Here is a 17,810-nt window from a genome sequence, read left to right as displayed (position 1 = left end):
CTAGACCCCCGTTCAATGGGGAGCAGGACCTTGTAAAGCTGCAAAGTGAATCCAGCGAACCCAGACTCTGCCTCTTATTGACTGCGTGACCTTGCACATCTGCACCCTTCTCTGAGCCTCAGTTTCCTCATCTGATAAATGGGCAAACGATAGCACCCACCTTGTAGGGTTGTGGTGAGAATTCAAGAATGACACACTTAGACAATCTTAGCACAGTTCCTGGCACACCACAGACACTCAGTAAATGGGAATGTTTATACTTCTGATTAATAAAACTAATGCTTTTCCACCATCTCTGGCTGCTCCAGGCTGCCTTCTTCTGCCATCCTCTCCTGAGTTCAGCCTCATGTGGGCGAGGAGGGGCCAGGACTGCGTGAAACGGACAGGGCCTGAGAGGTCCTGGGGCCTCCTGAGGCCCCCGGGGGTCTGAGATACGCGCTAGGAGTTTGCGGGGCCGGGGCGGGGGCGGGGCGGGGTCAGGGGCGTTGCCTTTCCAGGCAGCGTCGCGGACTGTTGGGGAAGCTGCGGTCTGAGCGGGGCGGGGCGGGGCGGGGCGGAGGGGCGGGGAAGGGGGCGGGGCCTCCCCGCCCCGGAGACTGACAGACGAGGAGAGGGCGGAGCGAGCCGGGAGGCGGAGGGGCGTGTCCGAGGCGGACCGAGTCCTTCCCCGCGGGAGGGGCTGGCGGCGGAGCGGCCCCCGGCGGAGGGCGGAGGGGCGTGTCAGGGGCGTGGTCTACAGGTCAGGCTCCGCCCCCGGGGTCCTGCTCCGAGCTCCGCCGCTCTGCGCCCCTGAGTAAGGCGGGAGCCGTCGGGCTGAGAAGGTCCTCGGGCTGCAGGAGGTGACCGCGGGGGACCATGACTGCAGTGGGCCGAAGGTGCCCCGCACTGGGACCCAGAGGGTGAGTGACCGAGCTGGGCCCGAGAACGGCCGGCGGGGACGCGAGTGGTCTGAGAGGGACAACCATGCCCCGGGGGACAACTGAAAAAAAAGGGAGTGCCGGTTTAGCATCAGAGACTTTTGAGTTTTCTTTGGGTGTAACTGTCGCTGCCTTGTCCTGGCTCAGGTCTGGCACTTACTCTTCACAACAGCCCCAGGAGAGAGGCACCATTATCATCCCCGTTTTACAGATGAGAAAAGAGAGGTTTACTTGCCCAGTGGACACAGTGGCGATGGTCAGAACCAGGGTTTAACCCCACCTTCCTGACTCGAGCCCTTAAAGGGCCAGAGCCCTTTCCAGCAGGGCCAGGGCCTCCAAGAAGGATGGTCTGGAGCAACCTTGAGAATGCCAAACCTAGGACCCAGCCTTCCTCCCCTGTGGACAGGGGCCCTGGTGGTCCTGGAAGTGCCTCTGGCATCAGAGCTGATGGCAGAAATGGAGAGATTCTCCCTTTCATCCCCTAATAGTCTGGAGTGTCCAGGGGTCCTGCGGAGCGTGGAGTTAGCAGATCGGATTGAGCCCCCTCCTGGTGCCCTGAGATCCAGTGTCCCACCGGCCCTCAGGCCAAGTAGGAGGCCAGGGATTGTTGAACAGACAGGGAAGCTGCTTTGCCTGTGCGATCTCAGACTTGCCCTGCCCGCTCTGGGCCTCAGTCTCCCCAGCAGCCCAGCGGGGCCTGGGATGGTGTCTGAGGACCATCCAGCTTAGGGAAGAGCGCCTTTGAGAACTGCTACTGAGCAAGAGTGGGGCCCCATTCCCGAGTGTCCCAAGGGGATTGTCCCAATGGCTGCCCAGGGAGCAGCCTATGCTGGGGGAGATGATGTCCCTCCCTCACCCCCTGGGAGGCAGGGTGCACCTGGAGCAGAAGGAAGGAAGGGGAAGAGGTGAGGCTGCAGGAGTTTCCTGGTGCCCTGTTCCCTGCTGAGATCATGGGGCATGAGGAGGAAGGAGGGGGGAGGGGCCCATAGCACAGAGAAGGAAGGGCCTTTAGCTCCAAAAAGGACAGCGCCAGCCTAGCCTCCCCCTGCACCCCCCGCCTGCACCCTCAGCCTTCTGCAGTGAAACAGCGGGTCCAGGGAGCTCTGACCCCCTCCCCCTCAGTCCCTGTTACAGAGGAGGAAGCGCAGGCTCAGAGAGGGAAGGGAGGCCTCCCGACCCCCTGACCCCACCCCCACACAGGAATTGTCAGGCCAGGGACCCGGCAGAGGAGAGCCAGAGCTGGCTCACCAGCAGCCAGGCCCTCCTGGACCACCCAAGGGCGCCATCTACCACACGGGCCCTGGGAGAAGGGAGCCTCTATTTGCTGCACTCTACCCATGAGGAGACTGAGGATCAGAGAGGGGAAGGGCCTTTCCCGGGGTCACAGAGAGATTAAGTGTCAGAGCCCAGATTTGATCCCAGATCTGACCAACCCCTAAAGCCAAACTCTGAACCACGAGGCCGCCTCTCAGCTCCCGCAAGTAAAAATCTCAAAGCTGTTTCTACCATTATTTCAAATGACTTCCCATAACCCCTGGGAAGGAGGTCATAGGAGCCCACTGTACAGATGAAGACGTTGAGGTTTTGTGAGGTTAATAACTTACTCAAGATGACACAGTTAGTTGAGTTGGAATTGTAGACATTTTAACATTTATTGAGATGTAACTATGTCCTAGACACTGTTCTAGGTCTTGGGGAGATGGCAGTGAGCACAGTAGACAAAACTCTGCCCTCGTGGAGCCCCCATTCCACTGCAGCGAGCACAGATGTTAAGACAACCAAGTTGTATGGTCAACCAGAAGAGAAAAGGGCTATGGAGGAAAAATTTAAATCAAGCGGGGAATTGATCTTTGGGGCCTTGTGGGGAGTGGCTGGTGGTAGCAATTTAGGAAAGTTAGCCTGGAAAAAGTCTCAGGGACAAAGTGATGTTTGAACAAAGGAGATGAGGGAACACACCCTCTTGCTATCTGGGGAAGAGTGTACCAGGCTGAGGGGACAGCATGTGCAAAGGCCCTGAGGTGGGAGCCTCCTCGATGTGTGTGAGGACCAGCAGAGACCAGAGTGGCTGGAATAGAGCAAGGTGGGGGTGGAGGGAGGAGTAGTGGGAGGTGAGGCTGGGGAGGAAATGGGTTCAGATGATGTAAAGCCAGGCAAGGACCTGGCCTTGCCTCTGAGTGAGCCAGCAGCCATGGCCAGCCTTGAGCAGAGGAGGGCCCCACTCTGACTTCTGGTTTACGAGGACCTCTCCTTTCAGGAGGATTTGAATGCAGCTCTACCTTTTCTAAAATGTCTCACCCCGCTGACCTTTCCTCCCACTCAGAGACCCGGGCCCCTCTGCCCCGACTGCCGAGGGCCTATGCAGAAGGACCCTGGGACAGGGAGAAGGTGGCACCCTCTAGGAGAGCTGGGGGCACCCTCCATCACCCCTGCCCCAGCCCCGGTGCCAGGCACTGAGAACAGACCAAGACACCCCCCCCCCCATTTCCTTTTGGAATGTTGATTCTGGTCCAAGAATTCCCAACACTCCCCAGAGTCCCACGGCCCCCTTGGCCCTACAGAGTGACGTCAGTTACGGGGCATCTGGTAGCGATTACCCACCGGGGGAGGGGCCGCGGTGGGCCCAGCCTGCTCAGCCGCCTCAGCCTCCAGGCGGGCGGCTGGTCCGTGTCTTCCGAAGGGGCCCAGCTGCTCCTGGCTCTCATTTCCTGTGGAGACTTTCTCACAGTCCTCGAGACCCCCGGACGCCTCAGGCTGTGGGAACTGCGCTGGCTCAGGAAGGATGGGCTGTCCCCCCACCTCCCAGCTGGAGCCACATCCCCCCAAACCCTCAGGGGACCCTGTTTGCAGAGTGCTGGAGTGAGGTGAGGGCTGGGGAGGATGAGGATTGGACATCAGCAGCTCAGAGGCCACTGACTGTCTGTACCATCTTGAGCAACTCCCTTCCCCTGTCTGAGCCTCAGTTTCCCCATCTCTAAATTAGGGACAGTAACAGCACTTGAGTCACAGGGGCATTGTGAAGGTTGGATAAGATGTTACAGGTACAGCATTTGTCCTGGGCTTGGCGGAGGAGGTACCAGTACACAGGAGCTGCTTCCATTGTCGCTATGCCCATGTTATAGAAGAGGAAACTGAGGCCCCGTGAGGGGGCTTGCCCGGGGTCTCGCAGCTTCCTCCCTCTCAGCTGAGGGCCCTCTCCAGAGCCCTGGATCTTCTCTTTGTTTCTCTCTGTCCATCCCCAGGCTGTTTCCTCTTCCCGTCGTCCTTGGTTGTAGGCTCCTGGTCCTGTTGGAATATTCTTCTTCTTTGCCCCCCCCCAGCTCCTCTCCATCTCAGCCCAGGAGCAGTCCCCATTTTCTGGGGGAGTTGGCCCTGTGCAAGGAACAAAACAGAGCCAGCCGGCTCTGGTCTAACAGCTGCATGTCCTGGGTCAAGTCACCAGCTTCAGTTTTCTCCCCTATAAAGTTGGGCTTCCAGATAACAGGCGTTCAGTCAGCGCTCAAGACCTGCCCCCACTTGGCTCTTCTCCAGCAGATTTTGAGTCTCAGCTAGCAGCTCTCAGGCCTTGGAACCCTCAGTTCTGCCCCGGGAAGGACAGTCCCCCATCTGCGCTCTCCTCTCAGGGCTAGCAGCCTTTCTGAGCTCCTGCGGGCAGCGCAGTCCAGTCAAGAAGACCAAGTGTGCAGAATGGTGGAGAAGGAGCAGGGATGTCTCCGGGCGGAGGTGGCCCATCTTAGAGGAGATGGGGCAGGCAGGGGCTGAAGCCAGGAGCCTTCCCGGCAGGGACTCCCAGAGGCCCCGTGGTGGGTGTCCCGGGAGAGACGGGGTTTCCGCCCCAGCGCTCTCTGCCCAGGCCCTTTAAGGACTGAGGAGCACAGCGAATGAATGAAGGTCAGAGTGAAGGAGGGGAAGAGTCTTCAGCCCCCAGGAGGGGCAGGATGGGGATGTCCAGGGGCAGGGGTGGGGGGAGGAGCCAAGCCACGGGCCAGGGAGCTTGCATCCTTCTCGTGGAGCCTCGTGGCCCCTCTGGGAAGACAGTTATAATGTGCCCACTTCACAGATGAGGAAGTTGAATGTCAGAGAGGGCAAGGCCGGGGGAAAGCTGAGAAGCATGGGGGGGAGGTTGGGGAAGCCTCCACTCAAGGCCATATGACTGGGCCGGGGGCCCAAGGGAACAAACCAGGGACAGACGGACACAGACAGGCAGCAGGTCTCTGTGAGGGCAAGGCTGTCTGTGGGAGGTGGGTGCCAGGGTGGCAGAGGACAGCAGCCTCGCTCCAACACTTCTCCAGGATCCTGGGGGAGCCTCACCCTTTCTTCTGGGCCGGGATGGATGGAGGACCTGAAGCTGAAGCTCAGATTTAAACATGCGTTGGGGAAATAAAGGATAATGGTCTCTAATTACTACTCATTAATACAATTAATTAAGCTAATATATGCAATAAGTGGTATCAGTTATCAGAACAAATCAGCTAATACAGGCAATTAAAGGGGTTGGCTATTTAAATAATTAATGTGGCTGATTAATGTGATTGATTTCATTCAATTGTCACGATTATTTATTAATTTGTTTCACCACTAATATCAGAGGGGAAGTGCCTTTTAAGTCCATAAAGTAAGGAATAAATTAATTAATTAATGGAGCTGAGTTTTTAAAAATGGAAGCTTTGATTCCTGGATTTGATCGTTACCACAGGAGGGAGAATATTCTAGAAATCTCCAAGTAAACTGAGATCTGCAGGCTGAGTAGGAATTACTCTGGCCCTAAGGAAGAGAGGGGGTTCCAGGCAGAGGGAACATCATGTGCAAAGGCCCTGAGGCTGGAGGGAGCAGAGCTCTTTGAGAAGGCAGGAGTGCAAGGAAGAGCTAGGGGAGAGAGGAGGGATCGCCAGCAGAGACCCGGTCACAGAGGCTTGAGCCACAAGGACTACACTTTGTCCTCAGGGTTGCAGGGGCTGCTGTGACGTTCACTCATTCAAAAACATCTTTATGGGGTGCCTGGCACACTTCTAGGCGGGTCCCAAGCCCTGATCTTGTGGAGCTGGCGTTCTAGTGAAAAGAGAGAGTCAGTGCTTGAGATGGGACCTGTGGCAAGTCAGCCGTGTGCTATGGAGAACAGCTAAGCAGAGGAGAGAGGTGGGGAGCATCAGAAAGCCACACTCTCAGATGGGTGGCCGGGAAAGGCCTCACTGAGAAGGGGACATTTAGTAAGACCTGAAGGAGGGAAGGGTGGGAGCTCAGTGGATGTCTGGAGGGAAGGTATTCCAGCAGAGGGAACAGGAAGTGCAAAGGCCTTGGGGTGGGGACCAAAGCCAGCACGAAACCCAGCTTGGCTGGAGCAGTGTGAGTGGGGGAGTGTGCTAGGCCATGAGTGGGAGAGGCGGCGAGGAGCCGGCGTGTGAAGGCTGTTCTGAGGACTTCGGCTCCTTCTCGGAGTGAAACCGGGAGTAAGACTAGGAGGCCCTCCGGTGCGCTGAGCAGAGGAAGGCCATGACCTGACTTTCCTTTTAACAGGACTGCTCTGGCTGCTGGGGTGAGAACGAGTCACAGGGGGCACAGATGGAGGCAGGGAGTGACACAGAGCCTGGCAAGTGAGCAGTGACGAGGTGGTGGCCGTAGTCGGGGCAAGTGATGGCAGTGGGTGGTACTGGGACATGGTCGCATCATGTCTTGCAAATGCTGGAGTGTGGTGGAGGGGTGGGGGACGCGATGGGGCTGACTGTGGCCCCAGGCGCTCAGCTTCCCGGGTCTGGGGCTCTGCCCTGAGCGCCCGCAGTGGCTCTGGCCACCTCAGCCTGCCTGATCCCTGGGCAGGCCCCCGCCCCTGGGGCTCTGCTCCCACCTCGGAGCCGAGGGGAAGTGGACAGGAAGCAGGAGGAAGCGCTGGGGCGATCCCAGTGTCCTGGCCGACCTGTTCCCATTCGTGGGAGGATTTCCGGGCCTGAATGGCCGGAAGCGCTGGGATGGGACACCTCACCCCGGAAGAGCTGGCGGACGGAAGCAGGGGAGGGGTCGTTCCCCCACCTCACAGCCCCTGCTGCTGGACAGACAGATGGAACCCAAATGGCTTTGGAAGCCTGTGTGGCCCGGCTGCAGCTTGAGGGACTGTGGTTAGACGTCAGGAAGGACTTTGTGGGAGGGAAGGCTGACAGCGGGGCTTCCAGAATGTTGGAAGAGGGAGGGCTGTCAGAGCTTGTCAGGGAGAACCCCTTTGCCTCAGGAGCCATGGGGAACCCCACAAGGGATTCTGCTCTGGGAGCACATACCCTACCCACAGTTTTTGTATTTTTTTAGCTCAGCCTTTTTTTTGTTTTAAATTTAATTTCTTTTCATTAATTGTAATTTATTTATTAAATTTAAATTTGGGCTTCTGTATTTGAAGAAGCAGTCCCTCCCCATTTTGCAGATGGGAATACTGAGGCCTCTCCTGGCCAGAGAACCAGGGTCCAGCCTGACGTAATTAATGATAATGACAGTGATTAACATTGGCTGTTTATTATTCATGTCCTCCTTCAAGCAATATTTCTTGAGCTGCTACTATATGCCAGGCACTGTGCTGGGGGCTGGGGGCTCAACAGGGAAGGAGACAAAGTCCATGTCCCTGTGGAGGCATCAGGTATTAACGGTCAGCATGTAAATGTAAGGTGATCATTTCAGGCAGCGACTGAGGGAAATAAAGCGGGGTTGAGGACAGAGAGTGAAGAACGAAGGACTATTCTAGGTAGGGGGGTTAGGGAAGGCTTCTCTGAGGAGGGGACGTTAAGCAGAGCCCTGAATAAAGTGGGAGGAGGGGCAAGCTGCATGAAGATCTGAGGAAAGTGCATTCCAGACAGAGGGGAAGAGCAAGTGCAAAGGCCCTGTGGCAAGAATGAGCTTGGCAAGGAGGCCAATGTGGTTGGGGCAGAATGAGGAACCGAAGGAGTGAGGGAGGCCTGTTGAGGGGGTCTGGCGAGTTGGGCGGTTGGGCACCACCAGGCCAAACAGGGCCTTGTAGGTTGGGGAACATATGACTCAATTTATACATGTTTTTCTGGCGTCATAATGGCCCCCTCTTTACTCTCACGAGGGAAGAAGCATTCTGGTTTGGATGATGAATTATGTGGCCAGCCATTTGCAGGCCACGAGAAGGGTTTAGGTTTTGTTCTTGGGGATGTGTGAGCACTGGGGGGGTGGGAGGGGTGTGCCCCGTGATCTGCTCAGGTTTTCTCCTGAGTGCCGTCCGGTGGCGGAGTGGAAGCTGGCCCAGGGATGTGGGAGCTGGCCCGGAGAGCCAGCGAGAAGGCTGCTGCGTGCTCCGACACACAGAGGGTGTCCCAGATGGGGCAGGGTTGACACGTGGGCAGACGCAGTCAGGATCTATTTTGAAAGCAGAGCCGCAGGATTTCCTGATGGATGGGGTGTGGAGCGTGCGAGAGAAGAGACACAGAGGACCGCAGGGTTTTTGGCCAAACACAGCAACCAGGATGCAACCGACATCAACGGAGATGGGAAGCGTGGGGCACGGGGGTCAACAGCTCTGCTTTGCGTATGACAAGTGCAAGGCGACTTCAGACGCCCAAGAGGAGGCGCCAAGAAGGCAGTTGGGTTGATGAGTTGGTGTTGAAGGAGCAGGTCCAGGCCGCAGCAGCGAAGGGGTGGCCTTTAAGGCAGGGGACTGGGGGAAGTGGCTCACGGTGGCTGCGTGAGGAAATGTTTGTCTGGGGCCTGGGAAAATCAGCCATCCCCCTGCCTCTGGCTTCTCCAGGCCCCTTGCCGGCCACCGCAGGCAGAAGGGATCAATTCTGCAGCCAGCTGTCACCAGCAGTAGCAGCACAGTGTGCCGGGCGGCCGCTGAGTGGGTCCCTCTGCTCTATCGAGTGAGTGGAGGGCAGAAACAGGGGAGCCTGAGCCCCAGCGTGGGCCGCCAACGTTTGGAGTCAGGGAGGAGTGGGGAGAGAACACCAGGAGAGAGCAACCTCATGAAGCTGGGTGGAGACAGTGATTGAGGAAGCCGGCGCCCTGTTAAACATGTAACATTCATTGGCTCCCTGAAACATCACGACAACCCAATGAGGCAGAGGCTGTCATTGTCCCCATTTACAGATAGGAAACTCAGGCTCAGAGAGGTGAAGGGACTTGCCCAGGGTTGCACAGCTACGGGGTGGAGGAGCAGCTGGCCAGCCGATTCCAGCGAGTGCTCAGCTGCAGGGCCCCATCTGCCTTCAGGATGAGCTCTCTGGGGTTTGAGGGCCAGGTGCTCCAGACAGGTGGGCAGAGGCTGACAGCTGGGGGCACTCACCTCTCTTCTCTGCTTCCAGGGCCGCTGGAGAGCTGGAGGCCGGTGGAGACTACGTGAAGGTAAGAGGGGCTGGGCAGGGCACAGAGGCGCAAAGCCTGTTCCGTGAAGGGCACGGTCTTTCTCTGAGTCTGGTTAGGAGCCAGACCTTGCTGCCGCTTCCAGGAGGAGAGGGGCTAGGGGTCGGGGTGGCACCTGGGGCCTGATTTCACTCCCAGCATCTTCTTCATTCTCTCCTGGCCCCACGCTCAGGACATCCCAATGCTTGTTACCTCCAAACCCCACCCACTGCCAGCTGGACAGGCCCCAAGGGGGTCTCTGTGCAAAGCCTGTGGCTCTCTAATCCTGCCTGGTCTTGAGCCTCGCTGGTGCCGGGATCGGGGAGCAGGGGAAGATGACTCAGTCCTTCATCACAGATGAGGGACACAGCTCACACTTATCACAAGCGTCATTTGTCCTGGGCACTGGGAATGTTGAAAAGGCAGTTTTGAGATAATGATAATAAAAATAATCATGTGACATTACATTTTGTGTGCCTACTGTGTGCAGAGCCCTCCGCTGGCTGCTGGCACTGGAAGGGAGGAGCTTTGAGCTCTTTACGTGAATGAGAGCTTTGCCTTCTTCCCTCATCTCTGAGCTTGGAAGGCCTTCTCATGCCCATTTACAGATGGGAAACTGAAGGCCCAGAGAAGTGAGGTGACTTACCCACAGTCACTCAGCTACTATTGGGCAGAGCTGGGATGGCAGTCCAAGTTCATTTGATGCCAAGACTGTGGACAAAGCCCTTGGGCTTCCACCTCAGGAGCCCCCTGAGCCAGGCCCCCTGCTGGGTGCGGAGCTAGTGCACAGAGCAAGCAGCACCAGGCCCTGTGTCCAAAGGGCTCCCAGTCCCTGTGGGGACAGGGCAGAGTCACACAATGGTTTGAGCTTGTGTTTGGTAATCTAGCAGACCCAAATTCTAGTCCTAGATCTGCCACTTATCTGCCACATTGACTTTGGGGGTGTGTGTCACCTCTCTGAGCCTCAGTGTTCACCTATGTGACGTGGGGTAACAGTGGTACCTCCAACCCAGGGTTGCTATGGGCTCGGTGGGTCCATGCCCATAGTGAGAAAGCTGAGCCTGGAACAGAGCAGGCTGGCCTGGCTCCTGACCCCAGGGACATGCCACTGCCCGAGATGCTGCCTATAAAGCTCCGTGTAAGTGACTCGTAATGGAGCAGCGTGGGCAGTGCTCAGAGTGCGCCCCACCCCCCACCCCTCTCCATCACCAGAAGGCTCAGCAAAGAAGCCACTGGAGCTCCAGAGGTAGGGGATGACTTTCAGCTCGGGGGCTGGGGGGAAGAGATCATGGAAGGCTTTCTGGAGGGGAAGGCATTGCAGCCAAGCCATTGCAGTTGACCAGGAACATTCACCACGGTCCTCTCCCCCGACACCACAGCGGGACAGAGGCCTCAGGGAGAACCAGCACCAAAGCCAGTGGGTGGAACACACAGGGGGCACATTTCAGCACCCCATAAATCCCAGCCACCTGGCAAGGTACTGAGAGCCGCATCACAGATGGTAGTGAGACCCCTGTGAGGACTATTAGCTTTGTATTTTTGCTTTAGTTTATGGGGCTAAAAAAATGTAATTAAAAATATTATAAAAATATACCTGTTCACTGGAACTGAGTAAACAACTCCCTAAAGAATGAACTCAAAAGAATGTTAGTTTTAGTTTCAAGCCTCAAGCGAGAACGGAATCAATAGTCAGTTACCAAAAGTCCATTCCTGCTCTGAAGTACTTAGCTTCGAGCACTCCAGGCTTCTCAGACTATGATGTGAATGCTTCGATTCTAAGGCAAGGATTCTAAAGTTCCAAGAACATAAAATTCCAAGCTCCGTGCTCAGAACTTCAGATGTGTTTATAGAAAACAAACAAACAAACAACTGAGGCCCAGAGAGGCAGACTCACCTGCCTGAGGTCACACAGCCTGTCAAAAGGATTTGAAACCCAGGCCTGACTGATGCAGAGTCAGCAATGACTCCCTTTGCATCGACAAGCCTATGACTCTAGGACAAAAAGTCTAGATTCTAAGACACTAAGCTTGAAGATAAGAGTGTGCATTTATTGAGCACTTACTGTATGCCTAGTTCTGTGAGGTCAGTCCAGGGATGTTTTCCAGATGAGTAAATCCGAAATCTAAGAGAAGGGGCTGGTGGGGTGGAGGTGGGGGCACCGCTAGTTGAACCCAGGTTGTGCCCTAACGGTTGAGCCTTACGGGCTTTCTGCACCCCCGGAGTCTGTCAGTCGAACATTCCGCGATCGTCCGCAGAGTCCCTGATTCCAAATTAGAGATGAGAAATCCTGGGCTCTGGGAGATTTTCTGAGGCCACAAAGGATTTGGTCAAACGCACACAGGGATTTTTCCGGCTTTAGGTATAATTTAATTCAAAGTCTGCCCCCTCGGTGTCAGCGAGGGGCGCGCGGGTCGGGGAGGTAGGAACCCCCCTCGCCGGCCCGGGGGTCCCCAACCCATCCCTCTGCCCCCCGTGACGCCTCCCTTGGCAGGTCCTCTGCTCCGCATCCCCCGACTCCAGGCAGCCGGGGCGCGCGGGGCTGGAGCGCGGGGGGCGAGGGGCGGGAGCGGGGGGCGGGCGGAGGGAGGAACAATGGCCCCCTCCCCTCCCCTGGCCGGTGGAGGGTGGGGTCTCCCCGCCCCGCCTCCCCGCTCCTCCCCCGACAAGGCGATGAGGTAATCGCGCTGCCGAGAGGCACGCGCAGCCGGTGCCCAGCCGGGTCGGTCCCGCGCCCCTGCCCCGCCGGCCGCCGCCCCCCGCACCGCCCCGGCCCGGCCGTCCGGGCCCACCATGACCGAGCGGTGCAGCCTGTGGAGCGCCCTGTCGGCCGCCGCCTGCTGCTTCTACCGCGGCTCCTTCGTGCAGGTGCAGGTGAGGGGGCGGCTCGCCCCCGCCAGGCGCTCCGGGCTGGGACCCCGGCCGCTCTGCCCTGGCCCCGGCCCCGGCCCCGGGCCCGGGAGCCGGGAGCCGCAGCCCCGTGGCGCCGGGCTGGGTCCGGCCGGGCAGGAGCTGCGGGCTGCGGGCTGCGGGAGGAGGCGGGGTCGCCCCAGCCTCACCTCTGGGCGCCCCGACGCTCCGAGGGGTGAGGGTCCAGCTGCCACTCCCGGGACTTGGGGCTGCAGGGGCTGCCGTTCCGTCCTGCCTCCTCCGCAGACGGGAGCTGAGCTGGGGCGTTGGGTACCGGGAGATGGGGTCCCCGGCGTCCTGCTGGTCCTCCAGAGAGCACTTCGGCTCCTGCGGCTGACCCGGGCAGCCTGGCTCCCCATTGTACCGGGGGCGCTGGGCTGGGGTCCGAAGGCTAAGTGAGGGGCGGGAAGCTGAGGGAATGCTGCGGGTGCCGGTGCCGGTGCCGGTGCCGGTGCCGGTGCCGGTGCCGGGGCTGGGGCCAGAGCGCACGCCGCTCTCCTGCCCTCTAGGTGGGCTCGGGCATGCTCGGGGCGCGGGTCTCCCAGCCCAGCTGGCCGGGCAGTGCGGGTCGGCGCCGTGGCGGTGAAAGGGTTAAACGGAAGGTGGTGGAGGGGAGGACCCGGACCCCGCCTCTCTGCGGAGCATCATCTGGGGATGGCTTTGCTTGGGGTTGAGAGACTGAAGGGAGCTAGAGGGGGCTTGCTGGGCACGGGCCGGTGGGATGGGGTTAAGACCCTGCCCGGGGGTCTCCGCGCTTTTGCCTCCCAAGCCCCCTGGGGGACGCCAGGCGCGTCACCTCTGCGCTGCCCTAGGCTCACACACACGCTCGGAGCCCGCCTGAATGACGGCCCTGCCGGCGGCGGAGCGCAGCATCCCCGCTTCGGCCAATCAGGCGCGCGCAGGCTGGGAGGCGGTGAGATCATCTCTGGCCAATAGCAGTGCGCCGAGCGCAGGGATGCTGCATTCGCACCCCACCACCCCCACTCCCTTTTGGGAGCTGGGGACCCCGGGGTCGAGGGTGAGGAGGAGGGCACAGGGCCCCTCGGGTTCCCTACCCTCGGGTGTGTAGGAGGACCAAGTTGATCCCCTCATATTCTCCCTGACGGTTAATTATGGCTATAAAAGTGGATTCTAGTTTCCCACCCCCCATTTACAGATGAGGCTACCCAGGCACAGAGAGGGAAAGTGACTGGTTCAAGGTCACACATGGCAGGCAGAGTCCTAGGGCCAGGTTCTTTGCCCTCTCCCCTTCTTTGCCCCGTCTCTCTCTTGCTCCAGCTGTGGAACTGGGGCAAGTCTCAGTTTCATGCTCTTTGTCAAGAAGAAGGACCCCAGAAGGCTGGGGTACTGGTGTCCTCTCCCCTGGGACTCCCATTCTTCCCTCCCAAAGGGTGTAGTGTTGTCTAAGGAGAGAGGCCCGGGACCCCCCAAAAATAGGGAGCCGTGTGGAGGAGTGGAGGTATCTGAGAAGGCCCAAATCTCAGCTCAGCCCTGGGCCTGCCCGCCCTTCCCGGGTATCAGTTTCTGCCCTGGACAGAGGATGCGCAGAATCCCCATCCTCGGGCCCTGCCTTTCCCTCAGCACCTGCATACATCACTCGCCCCCACCATCTGTCCCCAGAGCCCCACAGGTTCCTCAAAGCCCAGATTTTCATGGACCCATCTCCAAGCTGCTCCTGGCCCACCTCAGAGAGTGTCTCATTGTCCTCCCAGGATGTCTGCCTGGAACCCTCTCTGAGCCCTCTGCCTTCTTCCTTCACACCCCACCAATGGCTATCTAAACACCCTTCCCCCAGGCCCCATCCCCGTGCCCCACCCTGCTCTGCCATTGCCTGGAAAACACTAGGCCACTCTCCACACAGCGGATCAAACCTGCCTCGATGCTTAAAAAACCTCCTGTGGCTCTGCTGTGGCCTCTGGGTAAACCCCAGCTCCCCAAGCCAGCCTCCCAGTGCTGCCACGCCTGGCCCCCCACCCCGGACCCTTGAAGCTTCTCCTCTCCCCCTGCCCCAGGACCTTGGCTCTGCCACTCTCTTCACAGGAGCTCTTCGCTGCCCGCCTGTCTGTCCCCACCCTGATGCTTTTGCTTGGCTCATCCAGTCCTCCTCCTCCTCAGTGTCTTCAGGGACTCCGTTCCCTGACGATATAAGGAGGGACCCTCTCATCTGCTCCCAGAGCTCTCTGCACATCTCTGAATGTTCAGAAAAGCCCAAACTGCATGTCAGTGTCCTTGTGGCTCCCCCAGGGCAGAGGCCACCTGTCCTGATGACCTTGGAGCCTCAGCCCCTGGCACAGGACCTGTCCCAGAGTGGGGGCTTAATCAGTGTTGAAATAATGGAGTCCCAGGTTCTAGATATCTCTGAAGCTGGGAATCAGGGTGTCTTGGGAGCAGGGTAGATGGGGTAAACCAAGGCAGTGTGTGAGCAGAGGGGTGGAGAATGGAGCTGCAGAGCTAGGCTCTGAGCTCTGTGGAAGGTCTGAGGAGGCAGGGAGTGGGCTGGAGGACCCTCGGACCCTGGTGGGTAGGGGGTCCTGGAAAGAGACTGTCACCTGGGCTGAAGCCAGGTCCTTTTGTGCCCCCTTTCATCTGTCCTGCTGTCTGGCCAGTTCTGGGCCAGATCTGTCTGTCCTGGAGCAGCCATCTTTGGGGACTGGAGTTGGGGAAAAAGAGAGGAAGCAATGTCACGTGTCCTCACAGTGCCGAGGACATCTGTGGGCTAGTGCTCTGGAGTAGCGTGTTCTTTCCTCCTTGCAAGCTGGTGAGGCAGGTTCTGTCATCATACCCATTTTACAGAGGAAGAAACTGAGGCCCAGAGCATTCACACGGCACAGCCAGGACTGGGCTGGGCTCCGTGGTGGGGATGCACCTGGCAACAGGTGCTCCCCTCCCCCTGCACTTAGGCCTCCAACCCGAGGCCACAGTAACCAGGAAACCAGGAATCTTCCCCTTGGGCAGGTGGAAGGGGGGAGTCCTGAGCATTGTCTCCAGTGAGTGCCCTTGGGCTTCCCTGCTGCGCCACAGTTTCCTTATCTGGCAAGAGTTGCTTGAGACGGCAAGGAGGAAAGGGCCTTGGGAATTGTAAAGGACGACACAGATGTCTGTGTGGCGGCCTTTGCTTCCCTGTTTATGGCTGCCTCCTCCACCGTTCCACCGTGTCATCCACCATCCCGGAACATATCTTCGTCTATCCAGCTTTGTTTTTGTCCATGCCTTTGCCTGGCATCTGCTGCCTTACTTCCAAGATCCACTTGTAGAAATCCTCCCTCTCCCAACTTTAAGATCTCTTTGGTGTCACTGGTGCATAATGAGTGTTTTGTTATTGCCGTCTCCTCCAGGAAGCCTTCCTGGACCACTCCATCTCATCTAGACTTCATCTCCTTCCTAAAAGCCGCCCAGCTCTTTGCCGCTGTCCAGTACTGTGGTGCTGATCTCAGTCTGCATAATACTCATGTCGCTTTTGCCTCCCCTCTTAGGCTGGGAGCTTCCTTGAGGACAGGGCCTGGTTTATTTATTGCCTCCTTCACCCCTGGCACATAGCACTGGGCCTGGAACACAGTAGGCACTGTTTGGTGGAATTAATGGAGATGTCTTTACTCCTTCTGGGATAGGGACTTGTGGGTGAGGACCTTTTTGGCATCTATACCTAAGAGTTCCCAGGGTCCCGGGATGGAAGGAGGTCACCTGGGGCAGGAGGAGGGCGGGAGGGAAGGTGGAAGGGGCCCTCAGATCGGATGCCAACTCTTTCTGTCTCCGGCCCAGTTCTCCAAAGAGAAGTACATCTTGGACTCATCGCCTGAGAAGCTGCACAAGGAGTTGGAGGAAGAGCTCAAACTCAGCAGCACAGATCTCCGCAGCCATGCCTGGTACCACGGCCGCATCCCCCGCGAGGTGAGCGGGCCCTGAGCCGGGCCTCAGTCCTGGACCCTTCTACCCCCAGCTCAGCCAGCCCCAGCCAGAGAGGCTCTGACCTATTGCTTGGTGGGTTCAATCACAGAGGACTGGGATGAGGTCTGGCTCTGCCATTTATTGACTGTGTGACCTTGAACAAGTCACTTCACCTCTCTGAGCCTCAGTTTTCTCATCTACAAAACGGAGGATAATAATAGTACTTACCTGAAAGGATTATTGTGAAAATTAAATGAAATCATGCATGTAAAGTGCTTAACATGATGTTTGACCTGCAGTGAGCTCAATGAACATTGTCCTTTGTTGTTTTTGTTGTTGTTATTATTATTATTACTATTTTTTTACTGTTATTGTTATGGGTCTACACATCAGCCTCTTGTGTGTTTGATTAGTGAGTATTAGTCCTTAGGCTACTCTGTTTTGGCAAAGTTGAGTTTCCAGGCTGAGGCACAGACTTGGGCTGGTAGTCACCTGTTCCCTCTTTCATTCATGCTATAAATCTTTGTCAAGCATCAACTCTGCCCGGCCCTGTGCTGGGCACCAAGGATGCAGAGATAAAATAGGCGGTGGCTTCCGTTGAGGGCTGGTAGTCCAGGGTGGGGACTGACAGGCAGACAGTCAGAGCCCGGGGTGGGAAGTGCAAGAATGGAGTGCCCAGAGGGAATGTGGGCGAGCCCTGAGGGGGGGCACTGAGGAGAAAGGCCATTGCGAGATGGATAGGAGTTCACCAGGTGAGCAGGATGGGAAGGACGTTCCAGGCAGAGAAAGCAACTTCAGGGTGCAGAGGCCCAGAGACGTGCCAGAGTACTGGGTGTTTGGAGGAATGAGGATTAGGAACTCTCTGGGCCAACATGAGCCCTGAGAAGGAGTAGGTCTGAGGCCTGAGTTTCAGATCATGGTGACCGTGACTCTCCCAGACCCTGTGTCCCTGTGACTTCCTTTCCAGGGTCTCATGTCCTCCCTTTCCGGAGCCTCTGTGCCCCAGCCCCAATGCCTCTGGCTGAGGTGCCCCCTCTGCATCTGGGTCATTGTGTCCCGCCTCCCAGGCTTCAGCTATCTGTGTCACTGTCCCCCAGGTCCCGGGTCTGGCCCTCTCCTGCCCTTGCCCTCCTCCAGCCTAACCATTGCCTCTGCAGGTCTCAGAGACCCTGGTACAGCGCAATGGCGACTTCCTCATCCGGGACTCGCTCACCAGCCTGGGTGACTACGTGCTCACGTGCCGCTGGCGCAACCAGGCCTTGCACTTTAAGATCAACAAGGTGGTGGTGAAGGCGGGCGAGAGCTACACCCACATCCAGTACCTGTTCGAGCAGGAGAGCTTCGACCACGTGCCTGCCCTGGTGCGGTACCACGTGGGCAGCCGCAAGGCTGTGTCGGAGCAGAGCGGCGCCATCATCTACTGCCCCATCAACCGCACCTTCCCGCTGCGCTACCTGGAGGCCTGGTACGGCCAGGGCCAGGGCAGCAGCAAGGCCGCCAGCCCTGCCAGCCCCTCAGGCCCCAAGGGCAGCCACATGAAGCGGCGTAGCGTCACCATGACTGACGGGCTCACCGCCGACAAGGTCACCCGCGGCGATGGCTGCCCTACCAGGTAAACAAGGACGCCACGTGGCCTCAGTCTCCTCATTTGTTGAGCGGGGGTGTCAGTAATGGAACATTCTCAGGGACATTTTGATGTCACCTGGTTACCTCTGGGGCTGGGTGAGACCAGGCCCCGGTCCCAGGAAAAGCCACGGCTGCGAGTCATTC

The 17,810-nt window shown here is 58.1% G+C and overlaps 1 protein-coding gene across 4 annotated transcripts in view; it reads left to right on the top strand.

The window, feature by feature from the left end:
• The window catches only part of SH2D3C (SH2 domain containing 3C), a 29,536-nt gene that overhangs the window by 3,747 nt on the left and 7,979 nt on the right, over positions 1-17,810 (top strand). Inside the window, exons 1-4 of one of the 4 annotated variants that reach the window (XM_070596545.1) lie at positions 634-899; positions 9,212-9,251; positions 15,915-16,043; positions 17,198-17,652. In XM_070596545.1, the coding sequence (XP_070452646.1) occupies positions 856-899; positions 9,212-9,251; positions 15,915-16,043; positions 17,198-17,652 (668 nt within the window). In that variant the 5' untranslated portion in view covers positions 634-855. Of the gene's footprint in view, positions 1-633; positions 900-9,211; positions 9,252-11,910; positions 12,120-15,914; positions 16,044-17,197; positions 17,653-17,810 lie in introns of those variants that run through there. The other 3 variants (XM_008511409.2, XM_070596547.1, XM_070596546.1) reach the window with 3 other exon arrangements.

Source organism: Equus przewalskii, chromosome 26 (assembly GCF_037783145.1).
Source record: "Equus przewalskii isolate Varuska chromosome 26, EquPr2, whole genome shotgun sequence".
Classification (NCBI taxonomy): Eukaryota; Metazoa; Chordata; class Mammalia; order Perissodactyla; family Equidae; genus Equus; species Equus przewalskii.
This window is presented reverse-complemented; position numbering and strand designations above follow the sequence as displayed.